The 23143-nt window shown below is 41.0% G+C and overlaps 1 protein-coding gene across 1 annotated transcript in view; it reads left to right on the top strand.

Moving 5' to 3' along the window:
• The window catches only part of Cryl1 (crystallin lambda 1), a 142223-nt gene that overhangs the window by 102660 nt on the left and 16420 nt on the right, over positions 1–23143 (top strand). Inside the window, exons 4-5 of the mRNA XM_046447639.2 lie at positions 6369–6530; positions 11204–11398. Of these exons, the coding sequence (XP_046303595.1) occupies positions 6369–6530; positions 11204–11398 (357 nt within the window). The remainder of the gene's footprint in view (positions 1–6368; positions 6531–11203; positions 11399–23143) is intronic.

Genomic DNA, 23143 nt, shown 5'->3' with positions numbered 1-23143 from the left:
GCTTGTAAATCCAGTTATTCTTGGAAACCTCTATTCTTAGTCTAAGTATTTTCCCTTTTTGCAAACTTCTTGTCCCAGCAACTAGAGAGAGTGTATCAATTTAAGATGAGAAAACTGCCTTTAAAATAACTTTTTAAAGCTCTGTTGCATTTTTGCCACTATAGGCATAAATAACTTTACTTCTTGGTTCCTACTATAGACAGATGGATTAATGAGAATTGCCACATCACAGACCGAGGTCACTGATGGAAATGAGTTAATGTCAATCCATAGACAGAGAAAATGAATTAAATAACAAAATAACTTGTGTAGTCCTCACAAAGCCTCATTTGTCAACTGGAATTTAATGCTCTTCCTCTTTGATCATAAATAGACCTAGTGATTGCCAGCTACTGTCACTTACTGAAGTCCCTCAAAACTGACATATTTATTTACCATTTTTCATCTTAAAAATTTATTCCTTACACCTCACTTGAAGAATCTTTCTTCAGTTTTGTGTTTTATGCTATTCCCAATAGCAAGACTGTGGAACCAACCTAGATGCCCTTCAGTAGACGAATGGATAAAAAAAAATGTGGCATTTATACACAATGGAGTATTACTCTGCATTAAAAAATGACAAAATCATAGAATTTGCAGGGAAATGGATGGCGTTAGAGCAGATTATGCTAAGTGAAGCTAGCCAATCCCTAAAAAACAAATGCCAAATGTCTTCTTTGATATAAGAAGAGTAACTAAGAACAGAGTAGGGACGAAGAGCATGAGAAGAAGATTAACATTAAACTGGGATGAGAGATGGGGGTGGAAAGGGAGAGAGAAGGGAAATTGCATGGAAATGGAAGGAGACCCTCAGGGTTATACAAAATTACATACAAGAGGAAGTGAGGGGAAAGGGGAAAATAATACAAGGGGGAGAAACGAATGACAGTAGAGGGGGTAGAGAGAGAAGAGGGGAGGGGAGGTGAGGGGGGATAGTAGAGGATAGGAAAGGCAGCAGAATACAACAGACACTAGTATGGCAATATGTAAATCAATGGATGTGTAACTGATGTGATTCTGCAATCTGTATATGGGGTAAAAATGGGAGTTCATAACCCACTTGAATCAAAGTGTGATATATGATATATCAAGAACTATGTAATGTTTTGAACAACCAACAATAAAAAAATTTTAAAAAAAAAAGGACACATGATATTGGATTGGGGTCTACCCCCTTCCAGTATGGCCTCAACCTTAACAGATTACACTGGTATGACCATATTTCCAAATAAACTCACATTCTGAGTTGCTGGGAGTCAGAAATGAATTTGGAGAGTGGGGGACACAATTGGACACATAAAAATGGATTATATTTCTAATAAAATATACTATTTTCTTTCAAAAAAAAAACAAACAAACTCGATTTTTCCTCATGAGAGATATTAGAAGTATGGTCAAACTATAGGATAATTGCAGTCTTAAATAGTTTTTAAAATTGTGGGTTTTTTTCATGTGAAGCATTTAAGTTCTAAGTAAATGATTTATAAATAGTGCCAAAATATTACTGGAATGAGGATGGGAATAGACACATAGCAGGAGAACAACGAAGCCCATGCCAGGCTCTCCTCCTGTGGGTTTGTGGTAACCCTGAGAAAGGACTGATCTTTAGATCAAAGCAAACAACAATGATCCTTGCAAGTGGAACACCTAAGCCCCAGGAAGTTAATTCCTAAACATACTCGACACAGATTTTTACTTTGAAAAGTTCTCTCTTGATTGCGTATGATTTGTCCTAGATGACTGTAGAAATCTGTACAGTACTTAAAGTAGTTTACAGAGAAATTCTAGTAGCAATTTTTTTTTAAAGAGAGAGAGAGAGAGAGAATTTTTTAATATTTATTTATTTATTTTTTAAGTTTTCGTCGGACACAACATCTTTGTTTGTATGTGGTGCAGAGGGTTGAACCCGAGCCGCATGCATGCCAGGCGAGCGCACTACCACCTGAGCCACATCCCCAGCCCCTCTAGTAGCAATTTTAAAATGAGAAAGAGACATGGCTAGAAATCTCTACAGTCACATGCAACTTTGAACTTGATTTTTAAGGGGAAAAAAATGAGCTACTGGTTAGGGAAGTGCCATAGATTGCCTGTGATGTTGAAACTAATTTACCCTTTGCCTTTCTTTCTTTCTCTCTCTTTAAAAAAATATATTATACTACTTCTTCTAGAACAGAAAACCTCCTCCCCACTTCCTCTCCCTTTTCCCCTCCTCCTGTTCACCTCTTGAGAAGTATGGTCATAAGAGTTTATTAATCTGAGAGAATTGAGATTGTACTCTTGGAAGAGAATTGAGATTGTACTCTTGGAAGAAACTTGGAAGAGAAGCTGGGGGGTGTTAATTAGACAGATTGAAGCAGGAGATTCAGCTGATGTTAGCAGAAAGATAGTAATGTAGATAGCTTTCATCTTCAACCTAAGCATGAATTCCCTTCTGCTGCCATGATTACAACAAGACTTTGGATCCTCTGTCTTTTCTAGCCATGTCTCTTTCTCACTTTAAAATTGCTACTAGAACTTCTTTGTAAACTACTTTAAGTACAGAAGTCCTTTAATTTGGTTTTTCTTTCTGGAAAACATATTGAAGATTGCTTCCAGATATTTGTCACAAGCAAATGTAGATTTTCTAGTGACAGACTGTCTATTTAAAATGCCTCGGTTGATTGGGGAAAAATATCAACAACATTTCCTTTTTACTATTCATTTCATACATTTTTAGAAAGTATATGTTGCATAGCAAGTGAATAAATCTTCAAAAGTGCATATTTACTAGCACTCCCTTCCCTGGGAATTATCCAGTAAGCTGACTTGCTATGGCTGTTCTGATTTTCCAAAGTAGAATACTTGGGAATTAAATGAACTACCCAGGTGGCTTTTACTACTAATAAAATACTAACATTTATGTGTGATCTACTTTTAAAACACACACACACACACACACACATACACTTAGAAAAAGTTATACCTGTAATACCATCATTCAGTTTCTTCGGGAAGGGCAAAAGGACAGGCAGTGAGAGTGAAGAGTGAGTAAGAGGAAGCTCTTTTTTTTCACTAAACGCTAGGAAGTAAAATTCTGTTGAATTTACTTCCTAGCATTTTGTTCTGTTTATCAAAACCTAGGTAGCCTATGGTGGTGTTTGTGCATGACAATATTATTTGTTAAACATCTCTGTCCCTCAAAACAAACAAAAAGCAAGCAAGCAAACAAAAATCAGTGCTTCATCTCTTTTTTTAAGAGATGCTGCCAACCTTTAATTAGGCCAAGGCAAGCTGATTACCTGTGGTAGGGATAGTAGTGAGTACTAACATTCACATTTGGTGACTTTCTCTAGAAAGGGCCCCTCAAAGACAGGATGGATTTGAGAAGGCATAGACAATGAATTTCCAATTCATGCTTTAAAGTAGGCAGTGCAGCTCCATGGGGTCCCATGTAGTGTGGCAGACCAGGGGTACCTGAATAAATAGAAAGTGATGAACTCAGGGTATGACATGGATAGAGACCCAGCACATCTCGTGCAATTGGGTTGCCTTTAGAAACAGCAACAAGAACAACCCAACTTCAAGCCAACGTGCCACTAGAAACCCTTACATAATTGTAGCAGGTTTGGGTTTCCTCTGGTTCAAGTTTTCTTGCCTCTTTGATAATCAGACGATCTGAAGAAAGGCATAGAATTTCAGGGGAGAATCTGCATGACAGGCGTACAATGAAGCCATTCACCACTGCTCTTTTTGATTAGCTTACACGGGATCTACATCATTCTTAGTCTCTGGCTTGGCTACAAGGCTCCATTTAAACTTAACCCAACTTGCAGACTTAACTGATCCAGGAATTACTCAATACGACTAGCCAGCTACTGTAGCTCTTTTTCCTCTTTTGATAAGGGGATTTAACACAATGGGCTTTACAGTTCTTAAATGACTCAGTTTTTTTCTTCTGTCTTTGAGTTGTGGTGCTTATATGACCTTTTGTTCTTAATAAAATTTCACGTGGCTTGATTATATTTTTTAAAAGTATAAACAAATACAATATTGACTCCCTCCCCTTTGAACAAAACTCTTTAAATCATATGTATATGATATAGAAGTAAAATGAACATTCCAAATATTTACATAGTTGATTTCAATGTTAGATACTACTATGTTATTAAGTATTTTATATTATTAAATCAAATTTGAAAAGATTTCCTTTATTTTTAAAGAGTGATTGTGATATAGTTTTTAGCAGTATTCCAACTCTGAATTTCTATTGTTGCACACTTCTGGTTATTTTCACTATTATGTTCATTACGTTGTATGGTATTTAACATTTTAGTGAAATTAGCCAGGTGGTTAGAGGCACATGAAATGACCACAGTACCAATATACTTCTATTTTCTGTCAGGACATTCTTGGTTGTCCCTGAGTAGCTAGGGAAGGGGGAATCCCAACATAAAGGTGGCCAAGAGACACCACTCACTACCCTTTTGTTAAGGGTAGTAAGGTACCCACACTTTGGATCCACATTTCTCAGAATAGTGGTTCCCAAATATTAGTCAGCAGAGGAATCCTCAGAGTGGTTGGTAACAATGCAGATGCCTGGACTCCACCTCTAGTCGTTCCGATTCAGTAGGCCTGAGAATTTGCATTTTTAACAAGAACTCAGTTGATACTGACTGGCAGTTATTGGAACATAGTTAGATTAGTGGTGCTAAAGTCACCATGAATGTTGGGAGTCTATGTGTCCTTTCTTAGAGTATCTGTTGCCACCCAGGTGAGCAGGGACCCACCTTGGGTAGGAGTGAACCCCAGTGTGATCCCTTGAGGGGCAGATGGCAGGAGGGACAAAACAGCTGCAGTCTTTCCAGAGTGTCAGAGCAGCTCAAACATCCTCCTCCTGTTCACTTCCACAACAGGACCCCATTGTCCACCTCATCCTGGGTTCCAGGAACATGCATCATCTGTGGGTCAACATCTGTTGGGATGTCATCTCACTCTCACTTAAGCTGTGTGATTACAGTTTCAGAGTGGTTGTTATGTGCAATAATAAATCTAAATTTACTTCTCTATCACCCCTCCCTGCCCCTACTAAAGCAATTTTCAGTTGTTAGAAACAAAGTTCTTTTTTCAGAATTAGAAATGAATTCTCAAGAAGACTTTTGGGAATCGTGGATGTAACATGTTTGTTCATTTCATGAGAATGAGATTTTTCCTTGAAGACAGGTTGAGCTGATGCTCAGAACAGAGAGGGGAAATAAGTGGTATTGACACTGTTGAGGTTTACAGCCGTTTGCTGGAGGTGCTATTATGGGTTATGTTGTAGTATCCACCCCTGTTTAGCTGGCAGACTTTTTCTGATGAGAATTTTCAGTTGGCAGACTTTACCCGCTTCCATTGCTCTTCTCTCTCCTTTCTTCCCCTCCTTAATTTTCTCCCTCTCTCCCGCCCTCCCTCCTTTGTCTGTCTGTTTCTCTTTCTTTCTGTGGAGCTAGGGATCAAACCCAGGGCTTTGTGCCTGCTAGGCAAACACTCTACCACTGAGCTGCGCCCCCAGATCCCTGGTAGATTTTTTTATTATAAGAATTTTCAGACCTACACAAAACAACAAACTCCCGCATATTCATCACTCCCTTTCCAGAGTTCTCAAGATTTCTCACATATCTTTAGCAAGCTTTTCCATTTTTAAATTTTGCTTGTGGGTTTTGTAGGGGATAAAAAAAAGTACTCTTTTCCTCACCTATCACAAGATTCAAGGCTGAGACCCCTGTAACAAAATATGGATTTATAAAAGTACACAATATATTTTTAATAGAAGTTTTATATGACATGGGAGCTTTCAGAAATGAAGACACTCATTGCCCCCCCAACCCCCCCCCCCAAACAAACAAACAAACAAACAAACAAAAAAACAGGGAAACCTGTATATTTTTGTGCTCAGTTTAGATGAAGAGTGGACAGTCATGTAGAGTGTGACTGGACAAAGAGGGATGTCCTACTGTTCATAAAGTGGGGGACTCAGCAAGACCTGTTTGTTCAGATTCTTCTGTATGTCCTTGTCTTCAGAGATAAGGACATTCCTTTCCCAGGTACAGAGAGGGCACCTCTGGAATGATAATCTTATGACCTGCCTTAGGGGAAGGCAGAGAACTTTTTATAGTCTGCTTTAGGAGAGAAGGGTGGGAAAAGGTTATGGAGATCTCTCCACCTCAGTTTCAAATGCCAAGGTACTACACGATGGTGTAGTGTGCCCAATTTCCAAATTAATTCACTTTCAGAACGAAGCAAACATACAATGCCTTGCTTGGGGCCTGTGTTTGGCAATCATGAGCTGTCATTAAATATGTCCTTTCTAGGAATGTGTTCCTGAAAATCTAGACCTGAAGAAGAAGATTTTTGCTCAGCTAGATCGCATTGTTGACGATAGAGTCGTCTTGAGCAGTTCCACCTCTTGCCTGATGCCTTCCAAGCTGTTTGCGGGTTTGGTGCACGTGAAGCAATGTATCGTGGCTCATCCTGTGAGTATTTTAAACCTGGGAGCCAGGTGTGGTGTATGTGCCTGTGGTTCCAGCTACTCAGGACAATGAGGCAGGAGAATCACTCAATCCTAGGAGTTTGAGGCCTGCCTGGGCAACATAGCAGACTCTGTCAAAAAAAAAAATCAGAAATTGGGAGAATTGATTGTATCTCATTCCATTTTTGGAGGGGGATACAATAAATTCCAACAAATCTACTAGTATTTTAAACTGCTTTATTGGCATATAATTCACATGCCATGCAATCTGCTGATTAAAATCATATAGTTCATTAGTTTTTAGTATATTTAGACTTGTGAAATACTAGCATTTAAAAAAAGTATGTCTAAAAATCTGTTGGATTTTTATCTGTGTGCCTAAGGCGTCAAGGCATAGAATGAGCAATGTTTGAGGTTTTAGCCCCCGAGTAACTCATCATGTAGCTGAGGAGGCTGACAACTAAACAAGTAATTTCACCCCTGAAGTCAAACTGCTATGATAAAAATGCATATGTTGAGTAGGATTTTGTAGATAAGTAACTCTTCTACTCAACCAATTCAGAATGAGGTCATTTTTGTTAAGTACAGATCCTGGCCCACTTCTGAGATTGTGAGAGTCAGGTTTGGCTTTAAACCCTTCCTTTCCTATTGTTCCCTTTCACCATCCTTTGTAATGTACTAGGCAAACTTCCTTACTATGAGTATGTTATGAGATTGATTGAGTAATGGGTTCCAAATTGGCATGTGAGCACTCAAGGAATCTTTTTTGAGGTTAAGGTATTAATACTGGGAAAGATTTAAGGATCACTCAGTGAATGACATTTGAGTCCTGACAGTGAGCTCAGCATGACCTTGGAGAACCAGGGCAGCCTGTTAGAGCAGGAAAGTTAACTTGGCCAAGCCATGATAAATATGATAGTACATAATGGTGGTCACACCCTTGGTATCACCCAGTCATCAGAGGTTAAGGGTAGGAAGAAGCTACACAGAGCAGCTGGGCCAGCCTGGATAGGATCTGGTTGGGCTGATGATGGAAAGAGTGTTTGACACTTGGGAAGGGCATAAGCAAAGACCCTAGACCAAGAACACACATAGGCATGTAGGATGTTAAGGAGACCAGTATGGCTGAGAGAGCCAACATACTTGGGGATCAGTAGGAGAAAGTTGGAAGGCTCTAGAATATAGATTAAGTATCCCTTATCTGAAATGCCTGGGACAAGAACATTCCAAATTTTGAAGTGTTTTAGATTTTGGAATATTTGCATTGACTTTATCAGTTGAGTATGCCTAATCCTAAAATGCCAAATCTGAAGTGCTCTAAAACTCAAAACTTTTTGAGCTACACATTTGCGCTCAAAAATTTTCAGATTTCTCCCAGCCATAGTGATTCATACCTGTAATCACAGTGACTCCATAGGCAGAGAGGCAGGAGAATCACAAGTTTAAGGCCATCATTGGCAAATTAGCAAGAACTTGTCTCAAAATAAGAAATAAAAAGGGCTGGGGATGTGGCTCAGTGATAGTGCTCCTGAGTTCCATTCCAAGTATCATCAAAAAAAAAAAAAAAAAGAAGCTTCAGATTTCTGGAGCAAGTTTGAATTTCAGATTTTAGGGTCAGGGATGCTCAACTTATGGTTGGTTTATAGAGAACTGTATTACTCTGAAGAACTGAATCCAGCGACGATGGGTCAGAGAGGGGAGCAATGACAACATAGGACATGTAGCTAAACATGCGTGACAGGGCCTAGGATTGAGTGTAGGGAAATTCCTCTTTTGAGCAACAGCAGTTGAGAGTGGGGAGGTACCAGGTTTGCTCAGAGAGGTGGATGCCCATCAAATTTTATATGCCCAGAAGAGGAACTGCCTGGAATACCACTGAGCAGCTTAGTTACCATGCAAATGTAAGTGAGGTTTGAACCAGGAGGGAGCCTATCTGAAAGCACCCAAATCAAGTCCCACGAAGCCTGTGACATCTTTCCTTCTATGGCATAGATGTGTCCACAAAAGGGCTCTTGGAACCTGTAAGCCACTATTTAGATTGTTAAACTGATTGCTTCAGTGGAGGGTCTTTGCTTGTTAGAAAATTCCCAATTTCTAACCAGTATTTTTGCTTTTAAATTAGTTTTAAAAAATTAAAAAGAAAATCTAAACTAAATCAAATTGTTCAGAAATTACTTGTTATATTCTTTGACAAGACTTTTCCCACATCTGTTCAATTTTAAACTATCCAATGGGTAAGATTACTCCTGATTCACTTTCTTCTACGCTAAACACAGCAAAATACTCTTGACTAGCAGGATGATCAATAACTTGAATAATGACATTTTTTCCATCATCCCTATTGTCTCATCCAGGTACTGTTTGCTTTTACTTGTTTAATCAAAGACAAAGAGCATATTTAAAGTAAATCCAAACTTTATTGCCAAAATTAATCTCTTGTTGCTTTTATGAAGTATTTTAACCAAAACTAATGTTAATTAAAAGCAAATCAGATAATCCAAGTTAACCATCTTCAAAATTTTGTTTCTTCATTTTTCAGTCATTCCACTGGCATCTACGTGAATGGGGGGAAATAATCTTGAATAAGTTGGACAGGTAGTCTTAAGTAGTCAAGAACCATTGATAAGCTTTGAGGATCCAGAGTTTCCCAGGCCAGAAAGGAGAAGTTGAGTGCCTAGCTCCCATCCTCAGTCCTTCAGTTGTCAGTTATCTTTGTCTGGACAGGAAATAGGATGAAAGAGGAGGAGGCTTCATGCTCCTGAAAGGCCCTGGGACATTCAGCAATTGCAAAAGACTGCCATGTCCACCCCAGCACAGAGAAGTCACTAGCCTACATGTTGTGACATCCACAATTTCTCTCGGGCACCTTTTATAGGAGTTAAAGCACCTTTTACTCACCTTCCTCAGCACCGGGAGGTGAGTGGAAGGTGCTGACAGGATTGGCATGTGGTGTCAGTGCAGAGTATTTTAGTGTGGGCTTCCTAGACTAAAGTCAACAAAAGGGGCTGTGGGTGGACATCACACATGAAAGGCTCAGGAAGATGGGTATTAACGCAGCCATTCTCTCTATTCTGAACATTCTTCCTTTCATTTTGTGTGTGTGTGTGTGTGTGTGACTTTCTTCATCTACTTCATATCTCTGAGGTGATGACTCCAGAATTCTGGTGTACAGGAGTTTAGATATAACAGTATGGCCCCTAGAGCATGTTAGTGAAGGACTGTCTGGAAGTTGCATTTCATCTCAATACTTACTGTTACTTAGAATCTGTGTCAGCCATCAGTCAAAGCAGGAGAGGGTTCTACTGATACTTTAGCCACACTCTACAAAGTCTTCCCTTCTTTTTCCTTCCTGAGCTCAGTTTGGGGAGCATGATGGACTGGTGGATGTGATGGAGGTCTCCTTAGCCCCCCAGTGCTCTGCTCTGTGAATGATGCTCTCTGGAAGGGGGCAGCCTGCGTGCAGACAGTACAGCCAGAAAAAGAGGCATGGTTTTTAGGATGCATGGCCCCAAACATGTATCTGGTCCACCACTGAGCTCCAGTGCTGCCTAGAATTAGATCAGGGCCTGCTTCCTTCTGTAAAGTATCAGGAGGCTCCCCCAGCCACCTTTGCCCACATTTATGTCTTTTCTGATGCACCCTTCTGTCTGACACACAAACCATTTGCCCTTGTGTTGGTTGTCATGTACATATTTAGTTTATGGGCTTGCTGCTTTTAAGAGCAGGTGTGTTTCTGTGCATTTCTTTGTATATCTGTATGGTACTGCTTGGTCCAAGCTTGGTGCTGCTGCTGCCCAGAGAATGCCTTTTAGCTCTCTCTGTGAGATGAGAGGACCAACTACAGAAAGTAGCAAAACACAAAAATAGAGGTATTCAATACTCTCCACCACTCATCTTTAGCCTGCGTTTTCATCCTGGGAAGGGGAAAAGGAATCTGCCCCCTCCTCTGCTGTATGTGGATGAATTGTCAATGGTCTGGCTGTCTCCTGGGAGGGCTGGCTGCCTCTCCTATGGGGCTGAATGGTTCCATGTGCCCAGAGAGGGTGAAGGAAGCCTGTGTTGGTGCGCTGTGCTATCTGCAATCACATGCACCAGGCTCTGTTTCAGATACCCGACAGGAGGAAGAATGCTCCCCTTGTGCCTGGCCCAGCCTAGGCTCCTACAGAGCCTGGCAGCTGCAGCCCCTCTCTGTACCTCCGGCCACGCGCACCCTGCCTGGGCTGAGCACAGGGACCATCCCCGGAAACTTTGGAGAAACTGCCTCCTTTTCTGAGTGTTTGTCTTCCAAATTCCTGGGGGATGTGTCTCCTAGTCTGCCTCACAGTCTTAAGCAGAAGGGCCCATCAGAAAGGAAAGCGTTTAAGATAGTGTGTTTGTCCCTTAACCTTTCTAAGCAGGAGCCCTTTGACTCACTCCTCTCCTCTCTCTCTATTGCTTGAAACATAAGGGGCCCCATCACTGTTGATAACTATGCAGTTCTGTGCTCAAATTCTCTTTTCTCTCTTCTTGTGAATGCATTTCTTTTTCAGGTGTTTTGTCATTAGATACTGAATCTAAGGGCCTTTCCAAAGATACACCCACCCCGACCCAGACCATTTGGGATAGGTGGGCCCAATCAGCCAGAGCAACACTCCCCAGAGCATCTCCTTGACCCTTCTTCTCTCTCCCTCTCCCAAGGTGAATCCTCCATATTATGTCCCACTGGTCGAGCTGGTCCCTCACCCAGAGACGGCCCCTGCAACAATGGACAGAACCCACGCCTTGATGAAGAAGATTGGACAGTCCCCTGTGCGAGTCCTGAAGGAGATTGACGGCTTTGTCCTGAACCGCTTACAGTATGCAATCATCAGTGAGGCCTGGAGGCTGGTGGAGGTGCATGTGCCCTGCCCCCCTACCCCCCACTTTCCACAGTTGAGCAGGACAGCAGAAGTGACTTCCTCAGACACCCTGGGAGCTGGGAAAGTCAAAGGGCACTCTATGTTGCTTGCTCTATTCCAGAGACGCAGGGCAAGCTTTGGAAATCAAATGTCACATTGCAGTTCATTGTCTGTTCAAAAGATTTCTCTCTTACAGTCAGTCATTTGATATCGGGACACGATGAAAGACCTCTCTCCTGCCCTTTCATAGCATTTCCACATAATTACCCGGGTGAGACACACTGCATTTTCCCACAGACTCATGTTTTATCCCCTCACTGAGTGTTAAAATTTTTCAGGAGGAAAAAAAATGATATTTTGCGCAAGGTAAACTTGTACTCCCTGAAGAAACACAACTTATTTCAAGAATTTGGAGAAGAAATTAAATAAGCATAAAACTTGTTAGTAATAGGAAATATATATATTATATGTATTGACCACATCCATCCACTGGTCCTATATTTGTGGACTCAAGTAACTGTGGATCAAAAATATTAAAAAACTAGGTCTGTTTTGAACATGTATAGTTTTTTTCCTTGCAATTATTCCCTCAACAATGAACTCGAACATCTGTTTATATAGTATTTACATGGAATTACAAATCACTTAGAGATAGTTTAAAGTATGCAGGAGGATGTTTGTAAGTTCTATGTGAATATTATGCCATTTTATATATGAGACTCAGATTTTGGTATCTGCACAGGTCCTGGAACAAATCCCCATGGATACTGAGGGACAACTGAACATTGTTTAATAAAAGGATTTTTACATGTGAGTCCCTACACACCTAGCTGTGTACATTACCATGCCCATTTATGTGAGGATCCATGATCCCTGGCAGGGGAGAGTCAGGGCTGCCCTAGGACATGGAGAGTCAGGCCATCTGGCTTTTGCCTACCTTCTACATGGGTCAAGCAAACTGTGCCCACACCAGTTGCTTAGAAACATGGTAGAGTATGTAAGGGTTTGCCCAATCCTCAGGCAGGGAGGGCTGTGCTCGGCTTGAACCATCTGCACCTGGCTTGGCCCCTCAGTTCCTTGTTGTGACTCGCAGGGCTGCACACCAAACCTCACCTGAGACAGGAACCAGGAAGCCACCTGTGTCTCAGCTTCCTTGTGTGTTGTTTTTTAGCTTCCCAGCAGTTCCTTCAGATTTCAGCAGAGGTGCATGTTGTACGTGACCCTCCCACTCCTTGCTCCTGGTGTTTGGTCAGATCCCTGAAACATTCATCATCTGACAGCCCCATGCACCTGGCACACAATGGGCTCAGTGCTGCAACTCACTGAGTAAATTTGCTTAATGCTCCCACACCTGGAAGATTCAGTGCTGGGATTTCCATTGCTACATTGGCTATTTTAATTTTTTAGTACTTGTAGAATATTCTCAGATATCAGTCAGTGTTAGAGCATTTTAAAGAAACACTGAACTTTAAGTACCCACTTTGAGATCTATTTAAAATATCCCCACTTACCTAGAATAGGACAACAATTTAATGGACCACAAGAAGAGTTCAATACTGCAGTAAAACATTTTGCATGGTGGGGGCAGCAATTTAAAATTTTTACTTGCAAGGTATTTTAGTGTCTTGCTGTCTCCCATCTGAAAGATGAACCAACTCTAGGAGGAATTTGGAGACTCTGGTCAGAGAACTAGGCAGGAGGCATACACAAAGATTTTTTTTTTTTAATTTTTAACCAGAACTGGTTTCAGTTTGGAAGGTCCCAGCAAAATTTTGGTGTCTCCTTTTACTATTGGAGGAGGGCAGACTGGAGGGGAAGTTGAGTTGTTGTTTTGGAAGTTCTTGTTGGTTTGTTTTATCCACCATTCATTGAATTGTCCTGTTTCCATGGGTTCATGGCAGACTGCATATAGTTGTATTATTGGCTTGTAGAATGTTCTCACTCTTAGTTTTCAGGGATGATATAACTCCTGAGAAAGTAAATTCAGCATGTGGCTCTGCATTGCCTGCTATGGGGACTCATGCCTGGAGTCCACACAAGGAAGTGAGTGTTACATCTGACAGGATATAGTTGGTTCCAATATAAGACGCAGCCAACAAAAATGAGAAAGTTAAGGAAGTGTGAATAAAACCCAAAGACTTGCTTTTCAGGAAAGTCTAGAAGATAATCTTTTATTCAAAAACAAAAATGATCTGCAGATAGTTAGGATTAAGGCCGATTTAGAAACTATAGGTGCATCTCTCCAGGATGTGGGGAGGGGTAGGTTGGGAGTACAGCATGGGCAGCTTTCAGCTTCCATGGGGGTGAGGTGCACAGAGAAGGGTATGGAAGAAGACTGGGACCTCTGACATTGTACCTACTTTGATCATCTGTGCACAGTGGCAGCTCCCTGGCTGGCTACCCAAGAACTCTAGCAGATATGGGAAGACATGTTTACCTACTCCTGAAGCAGCTGCTGATATGGGCTTCTGAGGGTCCACATGGATGCCGCCTTTTCTGTAAGGCTCCAGGGTTTTGAAACATGCCAGGGCCATGTTTCATCTCAAGGTTCCCCAAGATAAATCTTCTCCATAATTATTGTGCCAGCTTCAGAGTGTCTTTCACTTAGAAGGCAGCAGTGTACCTGGTGTTATACCCATTAGGTGGATTGATATAAGTATGATTGACTATTGTGTGAATTTCTTGCCAGAAAATCCATGCTGCTTATCTTCAGATTCTGCAAAGCAACAAAGGTTAGCAAATTTATCCAGAGCTACACCCTTCCCTGCTGCAAATCTGCATACGTGCTCTGAGCCAGGTCTAGGTGAGAGTTAAATGACACCCCTCTGACTCACAACTTCAGAGCCGGTTGAACTTGAATTTATGTTTTGGTATTTGTCAACAATTGAATTTGAACTTAGATTTGAGTTTTTCCCAATTTACTTCAAAACTTTTAAGAGCAACTTTAATATCAAAAAGTAGACCTAGGAATAGTTTTATAGTAAGACTGAAGACTTGTACACATTTTAGGTTCATAAGATCCATAAGCCTTGCAGACCCCCTCTACCCTCTGCACTAAGGATGGAACCCAGGGCCTCATGCATGCTGGGCAAACACTCTACCACTGAACTGTACCTCAAGCCCCTTTGCAGAGCTTCTTATTTTTGTAAGCAAGAACTGGGATAAGTTCCACTTGTAGCCAAAATTGCCTGACACTTGATACTGGACTGCAGAGAACAGAATGAGCTTTCAGACTGGGGAGTTGCCCCCTCCAGGACTCCACATGGATGCTGTCTCATTATTTCATAAAGCAAGTTGAAAATGGACAGGGTCTTTTATACTTGACCCAAGCTTGGTGCATCCATCAGTTAGAGCTAGGGTGCTTTTCAAGGTAAGAAAGGTACCAGGTGACTTAGCTAGGGCGTAAAGGGAGTCAGTTAGAAATGGACCTGTGAGCCTTTGGGAGGAATGTTGTTCTCTGACATCTTTGTGTGAACAGCTCTTAGCAAATCAAATTCAAGTGTGAATTTCCCAGGGTCTGACCCTAAGATGGGATCTGGGCTCGAGGAGGACAGGCAGTGGGCTTGGCTTGAATGAGGGTTTGCGTTTCCGCCCAGCATGGTCATGTCTTTGTGTAGATGTGGAAGGAGCAGAGGAAGATGCATTGCCGTTCACTCACAGGGAATTACATTGATTGATTAATGTTGAATCAGCCTTGCCCAGAATAAATCTCATTTGCTCATGGTATATCATTCTTTTCTTAAATTTAAGTTTTTGGTTTTAATTGACAATAATTGTGTACACTTATGTGGTACACTATGATGGTTTGATATATGTTTGATACATTTTGGAATAATGATATCAAGCTATCACATCCATCACTTCACACACATCTTTTTGTAATGAGAACGTATAACTTCTATTCTTTTAGCAGTTTTGAAATACATAATACAATGTTAATAGCTATGATCATCATGCTGTACAGTAGGTCTTGAAAACTTATTCCTCTTAATTGAAACTTCATGCCTTGAACAGTGTCTCTACATCCCTCCTCCCTAGGTAACTTACCTTTCTACTCTCTGATTTATGAGTTCATCTCTTTGGTTTTTTTTTTTTTTTAACTTTTTTTTTTTTAGTTGTTGATAGAACTTTTCAAACCCAGTGCCTCACACATACTAGGCAAGTGCTCCACCACGAGCCACAAGCCCAGCCCCTGTGTTTGGTTTTTGGGTACTGGAGATTGAGCCAAAAAGGGGCACTTATCCACTGAGTCACATCCCCAGATCATTTTTATTTTGAGACAAGTTCTCACTAAGTTGATCAGGAGCTCGCTAAGATACCGAGGCTTGTTTTGAATTTGTGATCCTCCTTCCTTGGCCTCCTGAGCTGCTGGGATTAGACATGCACCACTGTGCCTGGCAGTTCACCACATGTAAGTGAGATTATATAGTGTTTTTTGTGCCCAGCTTATTTCCTTTAGCATAATGTCCTCCAGGTCTCTACATGTATGTATATGATTGCAGAGACAGAATTTTTTTTAAGGCTGGATCATAGTCCATCATGAACATGTATCACATTTTCTTTATCCATTCATCTACTGATGACACTTAAGTTGAATCTTGATTATTGTGCATATGCTGCAATGAACATGAGAACACGGATATATTTTCAACATACTGAATTCAGTTCTTTTGGTTATGTGCCCAGAAGTGGGATTGTGGGTTCTATTTTTTAGTTTTTTGAGGCACCTCCATCCTGTTCTTCATAATGGCTATATTAATTTAAATTCTCACATGGTATATCATTTGTTTTAGTCATTGCTGGGTTCAATTTGCTTATGTTTTGTTGAGAATTTGTTTGTATCCAAACTCATAGGAGATGTTATCTATAGGGATTTGTTTGTTTGTTTTTGGTACTATCTTTTTTTTTTTTTTAACTTTAATATCAAGGAAGCACTGGCTGCATAAAGTGAGTTGGGAAACTTCCTTGTCTTTTCCGGAAGAGATTACACAGATTAATTCTTCTTAATTGTTTCTTAATTTATCTTGTTTGGTAGACTTCTGCAGTGAAACCCCATGGCCCTGGAGAATTATTTTTTGGGAACTTTTAAATTAAAAATTAAACTTCTTTAATAACTATAGAACTATTCAGCTTGTCTGTTTCATTAGGATTAAATTTGAATGGTTTGTGGTTATTGACAAATTGGTTCATTTCTTCTAAGGTATTGAATTTATGAGTATAATGTTGCTGGTAGTACTCCTTTTATCCATTTAATGGATATATGGTCTATAGTTATATCCTTGGTTTTGTTCCTGAAATTGGTGATTTTTGTCTGTTTTTTTGTTTTGTTGGGTTTTTTTTGTCATATTGCTAGAAATTTATCAATTTTATTGATTTTTTTAGAATAACAACTGCATTAGTCAGCTTACATTACTGTAACAAAATACCCAAGATTACCAATTTAAAAAGAGGAAAGGTTTATTTTATTTATTTTTTATCTTTTATTGATTTTATTTTTTTAAGGAAAGGTTTATTTTAGCTCACAGTTTTGGAGGTTTCAGACCACAGTTGATGGGTTCTATTGCTTTTGGTCCTACAGCAAGGCAGCATATCACAACAAGAGCATATAGCAGAGGAGGTCCATTCACTTCATAGTGGTTGAGTGCAAAAAAAAGGAAGAACAAGGTGTAGGGTCCCGATACTCCCATATGAGGCCACCTCCAGTGACCAGAAGACCTCCCACTTGGCCTCACCTCTTAAAGGTTCCACCACCTTCCAATAGCAGCAAATTGTGGATTAAGTTTTTACCACATGGGCCTTTGGGGATCATTTAAGATCCAAAGTACAGCAAAAATCTTTTTTATTTCATTGATTTTTTTCTCACTTTTTCCCCTCTGTTTTAAATCGCAGGGACTAACTTAGGGCATATTTGAATCCTGGCAGTCAAGCATCAAACAGAAATTTCAAGGAAGACAGGGGTGGGAGGGAGGACTTCCCATTGTCACATCCATGTGGGGGATCATGAAAGTGACACCAAATTGCAGCATCATTTCTAGATCAGAAAGAGAGGAATAAGAAGCACTATTCTACTATCCTGTCTGGTCTTTGTGCATCCTAGGCTATGATATACTGACTTGCCATCACCCATTCACTATCCATCTCTATCCACACAGCCCTGTAAGCACCTCAGATCTTCTGGAGTAAAATGAGCACCCAGTGTCCAAGGGAATGAAGGATGTAGGGTCTGTTGTATTGTCTCATAGGTGTTCGGTCCCTTTTCTCCTCTTTAGTTTGTCTTCAGTTTGAGATAGGGCATCCCTTTGCACACTGGGAAATGCCAGCTAGGCATGTCTGAGTATTGTCTAGTAGTACTTATTCCCCTGAAAAAGTCAGAGTCACTAGGTCATAAGATACTGCTCATCAGGAGTACAATTTCAAGTTCATATTCTGAAGACATTAACACAGTGAGGGAAATTGTGTTGTGATGAAAAACCTGGATAAAAGCTGAGTTTGTTATCTATAAATTCTTACCCTGTTGGGATGGATAGGTGGAGGAATAGGAACAGGTGAACAGGAGACAAATGCCTACAGATTTATTACCATGCACAGGAACATAGGACAGTGTGTGCCCAATACTTCCATGAGGTTAGGATGCTTAATACCCTTCTTCACAGGAGAGAGGGAAAAGGGGGAATATGGGCCATTTTTGAGGTACAGTAAGTGATTTGTAGGGGAATGAATGGCCTGGGAGACAAATAGTGATCTGTAAACAATCCTCTTTGAAAGCTGACTAGGCACAGGAGACAGATAATAGCTTGTGACAGTCTCTCCAGGTGCAGTCTCTCCATCTTTGTTCCTGTGATGAGTCTAGTTAATGAAAAAATGTGTGTGGGCTGCGGGGAAGAGGGGCTATTGACCAAAGGCAGTTGTTTTCTTCTTTAGCAAGCCCAGTTTTCAGGCAGATAAGGGAATATCAGAGTGAAGCCTCTTCTGGCATCTACTGATACCTAGGACCAGTACCAGGGTAGCATATTGTGAGATGTTCCCTGTGCCCCTTTATCCCTGAGCTGCAGAAATTCAGTTCTTAGCTTTTTGACCTCCCAGGGAGGGTGTAGTCTGCACTACCTGGATAAGACTTCTTGGGATTCAAGAATTTTGTCACTGAGTTTCATTTCAGACACAAATGTCAACGTTGAAGGAATTATTCCAGTTTAATAAAGTGTGCCTCTAGGGTCATGTAGTCATATTGGCAGATGAAGCTTCTCTTTAAACTTCTTCATGGACTTCTGTTGAATATCATTGATGTTGCAGAAACTAGGAGTCAGCACAGGACACCATGGAGAATCGTCTGCTCATCATGGTCACCTCAGTCTGTGTAATGTTTCAAAATTTGAAAAGTACTTTCCTATCCATTTCACATGATTTCCAGATACTTTAAAATCAGCTCTTAACAAAGAGAGACACATTGTTATTTTTTCCTTTACATATTTATTTGTAAAAAATAAAATCACAGGAACAAAGATGCCTTGATCTGCTCTCCACAGCCTGGTAGGGAATTCAGACCTGTTCTGCTGCATGTCTGCATTCATGAAGTCAGGATGATAATAAGCCTGATTTTTTTTTTTTATGGGGAAATGATGAGGATTAGGGGGGTTGTGTGTACAAAGAGCTCAGCCCAATGCCAGGCACAATGTTTATGATAATGTTGTTTTTTGAATCCATTATTCTTTTTTGTATGGAATGGCCATCACCAGTAACACTCTGAGCTGAAGTACTCACACCTTATCTAGGTAAGTGATGGCCATGAGAACAGAGTGGGCCTCTTGGGAGCTGATTAGAAATCAGCATTCCGGCTGGGCTTGGTACATGCCTGTAATCCCAGCAGCTTGGGAGGCTGAGGCAGGAGGAGAGAAAGTTCAAAGCCAGCCTCAGCAACTTAGTGAGGCCCTGAGTAACTCAGTGAGATCCTGTCTCTAAATAAAAAACAAAAAATTGCTAGGGATGTGGCTCAGCAGTGAAGTACCCCTGGGTGTTCACTCCCCAGTACCAAAAGAAAAAAAGAAATGCAGCCTTTTACAGTTCTGCTCCAGACCTGAAGAATCAGAATCTGCATCATAAAAAGCCAGGAGATTCTCATGTATTCCATGGTTGGAGAAGTCCTGGTTTATGTGACTTCCCTGAGGCCTGGGCATCAAGTCTTAATGTACTATGTTTCATCTGTTCCAAGACAAATTTTTTTCAGGAGTCCTTTTTCCCTGAACTCAACCTACATATTACAGTTGACAATGTATATTAGTTGTATTGGTAGCATTTTTTTTTCTTCCTTAATGGGACATTTAATACTAGTTTAGTTTTCAGTTGATGGAGTCTTCATTTCAATGAGATGTAGTATATTTCACCTCCTTTGGTGTTTGCCTTTCCCCTCTATTTTTCTTTACCTACATATCAGTGACTATTGTTTCTGGTTCTCTTGATCTCTTTATCCTGTCTGTAATTCAGTGAAGTGGGGTCACTCAGCTTTCTGCAATATGTAAAAGTGTGGGCACCTGTATACCAGGTGTTCTGGGCTTATGCTAGCCAGTAACCTGCATGTTGTGAATTGTTATGCATACGTTAAAATGTGAATTAGAAAGCTTCTTTACAGATGAGGTGACACAACAGGGAACTAAGGGGGTGAACATATTTTAGGTGGTGGGGAGATGCCTAAAATGTTTAAATTTACAGCTGTAATCACCTCTTAGATTTCTCTCATATGTACTGTGTTCACATGGTGGTAGGTGGGCCTTTGATTTCTTCTGTATTTTATGTTTTTTTAGTTGTAGATGGACACAATACCTTTATTTATTTATTTTTATGTGGTGCTGAGAATTGAACTCAGTGCCTCACACAAGCTAGGCAAGCACTCTACCACTGGGCCACAACCCCAGCCCTCTTCTTTCTTTATATAAAACAATATTGGTCTGGGCTTCATTTTCTACATTCACACAAATCCCCAGAAGTTTCCTTCTCATAAACCCAGCATTCTGATCAGGAAGCTATCTCAGTAAGCAGCCTGCATGCCCTGTCCTTTTGGACCATCTGGGTTTTACTGGACATGGGGACTTTGCCTTGGTGACAGAAGAAATAAAACCAAATTAGTTGAGCAAATAAACAGACAAAGCTTTTATGATGGCTTCTACCTGAGAAGAGACACTGCACTGATAGGATAGTGTCAGGCTGACTGTCAAGTCAAAAGATAGTTACTTTGATTCATTTGTGTGAAAGTGTGGTAGAAGTGAGCTAGAGTTTAGGAATGTTAATTGCCTGTAGGTACATTTCAAAAGGTGTTTTTTGTTTCCTGGGTGAAAACTTTAACCTTGAAGGAGTTTTCTGGTCATACTGGTGATAATTATCACATCTCATGTGGATGTGGCACCCTGTGTAAACATGTCTGTCTTGTGATAAGGATGAGTTGGGTAGCTGTTAAGAGAATACACAGGTGGAAGTGAAAAAAACAAATCATGGCAAATACGAAGTCAAGGGCCCTGAGAATCTTCTGTTTTGCTGACTCCTCAACAGTATGATCCTTTGGGTTGTTTGTCCTTGGAGAGTAACGGTGAGAGTGACCTGGTTTTAATGGTAAATCTGATTTCTAAGGCTGGTAAACCTTTGAGAGTGAGTGAAAGGGTCAGGAAGGACACATATTATGATATTAATAGCAGCTAGTCGTGAGTTAAGGTGGGATAGTGGGGAAGAGTACACACCATGCTTGTAGTAGCTATGAGTTAAGGTCCAGGAATGCGTTTGCCCTTTGTCCCCATGGTGGTCCCTGACTGTTTGATGGAGAGGCTTTTTCTATAAACCAACCAGGACAGGAGGTGTGTGACATTTGCCAGTTACTCAGACATTTACTCTCTGGAATAACCACAGTACAAATCAAGGCTTCTGACGGGGGGAAGCAGGCAGCAGGGCAGACTAGGCTCAATCCCCCTGTTTTTCAAACTTTGGGGTCAACAAAAGTGAGAGCAGTCTTGTGGCTTGAGGCAGCAGAGGCTTAACAAGAGAAAGCTTGTTCCAGGCAGCCATTTACAGGCCCTGGAAGGTGGGATGATGCTAGAAATGTTTCTTCAGAGGGAATGCTTGGGGAATGCCATGGGGTGCTTTGGGCTGTGGCTTACCTGGAATGTGCCCAGTGGGAAAAAGTTGAGGCTTGAGTAAAATATTACTGCACAGACACGGATGACATCTGTCTGTGTGCTTGGCAAGAAGAGTCATGTAGAGTGATGGGCTGGTATGTAAAGGGAAGTCAGAGGAGCCGAGAAGGACCCAAGCCCCAGCCTGTCACACCACACCCTCAGCTGGAGCGTTTTCTAATTTTTTTAAAATCCAATTATAAGCTTTTTTTCTTTAATAATATATAGAGTGAAAAAATGATAATAAAAAAAGTGGCTGAGTAAGCCTCCATGGTTGCTTCGAGAGTTCTGGTTTTCTCTCTCAGAGCTGCTCTGAGCCTTACTTCCTCCCAGAAACAACCTTTGTTCCTGGTGTGTTCCTCCTTCCAGGCTCTGCAGGAGGGCTTTCCTCTGCTTCTTGCTCAACTGGCCCCTTGCATGCCCATCCTGCTTTCCTTCCTGCCCATCTGTCTGTTCCTTCTCTTCGGTGTGTCTGCCCACTGTTCCCAGTGCAGGTGCACCAGAGTTGCAACCTCCCACTTCCAGTGTGTCTGAAATTACCATGCCTTCCTTTTTTCTTTCTCACCCAGGCAAAATCCACCAAGCAAAGTATTTCCCAAGATATTTTTCTGCCACTGCTGCATTACATATTCCATCTCCCGAAAATACAACCCAGGAACTAATAGTCATGGGACTGTGGGAACCTAGGCACACTCACCTCTCCACCTCCTTCACACTCTTGGGCCCATCGTTCCTTCCTTCTCAAGCATTTTTCTTGTTCATATCCCAGAGTCAGAGTAGTCAGTGTGTCTGTGGCAGCAAGTGTGTCACTAGAAGGTATCATGGGGTTTTCTTGGGTTTAACTCTTCTCACTCTCACCTCATGAAGTTTGATGATGACTGTCCTGGGTCTATGATGTCTGTCTTTTTGTTTTTTAGTTCCATCGCAATGGAATCCATATGCTGCTTCTTAGCCCAGTGATGCAGCAGCATATCCTTTGGGACCATGGAGCTATTAGAGCCAATGTAACATCTATTCACTAGGACCAGTTGCTAGCTAACTGAAACCCATTTTCTTTTTGGATTCACACGCAGAGAGCTCCTTGAAAATGACCTGCTTTCCTCCGCTCAGAGGCATTAAGAGAAGAGAATGTTTTTTGTTGTTAGGGCAGCACTAAAAGGGCATTTCAGGGTTCTCAGAACCACGTCAGAGTCCACATTCAGGAGTCAGGGATTGTCCAGTGTTCAACACCAATACTGGGAGAGGCTTCATTACATAGAGAGGTCGTTCATGGATGGATGTAATCTGGCACCCTGAAAAGCTCGATGAAATACTTCACAAACTGAGTACTGCCAATGACATATTAAAAGGATATCCACCATGATCAGTAGTGTTTTTCCTAGGAATGCAAGGATAGTTCAACATACACAAATCTATAAATATTATAACATCACATTAAGAACATGAAGCATAAACCCATGTGATATCTCAGTAGATGCCAAAAAAAAAAAAAAAGCATTTGGCAAAATTCAACATCCCTCCATGATAAAAACTTTAAATGAATTATATATGGAAGAAATGTGTTCTAACGCAAGAAAGGTCACATATGA

This window comes from Marmota monax, unplaced genomic scaffold, assembly GCF_021218885.2.
Source record: "Marmota monax isolate L192 unplaced genomic scaffold, Marmota_monax_Labrador192_F-V1.1 WCK01_AAM20220418_F8-fsc00043, whole genome shotgun sequence".
Taxonomy (NCBI): domain Eukaryota; kingdom Metazoa; phylum Chordata; class Mammalia; order Rodentia; family Sciuridae; genus Marmota; species Marmota monax.
Note: the sequence above shows the minus strand (reverse complement) of the source record. Positions and strands in the feature narration are given on the sequence as shown.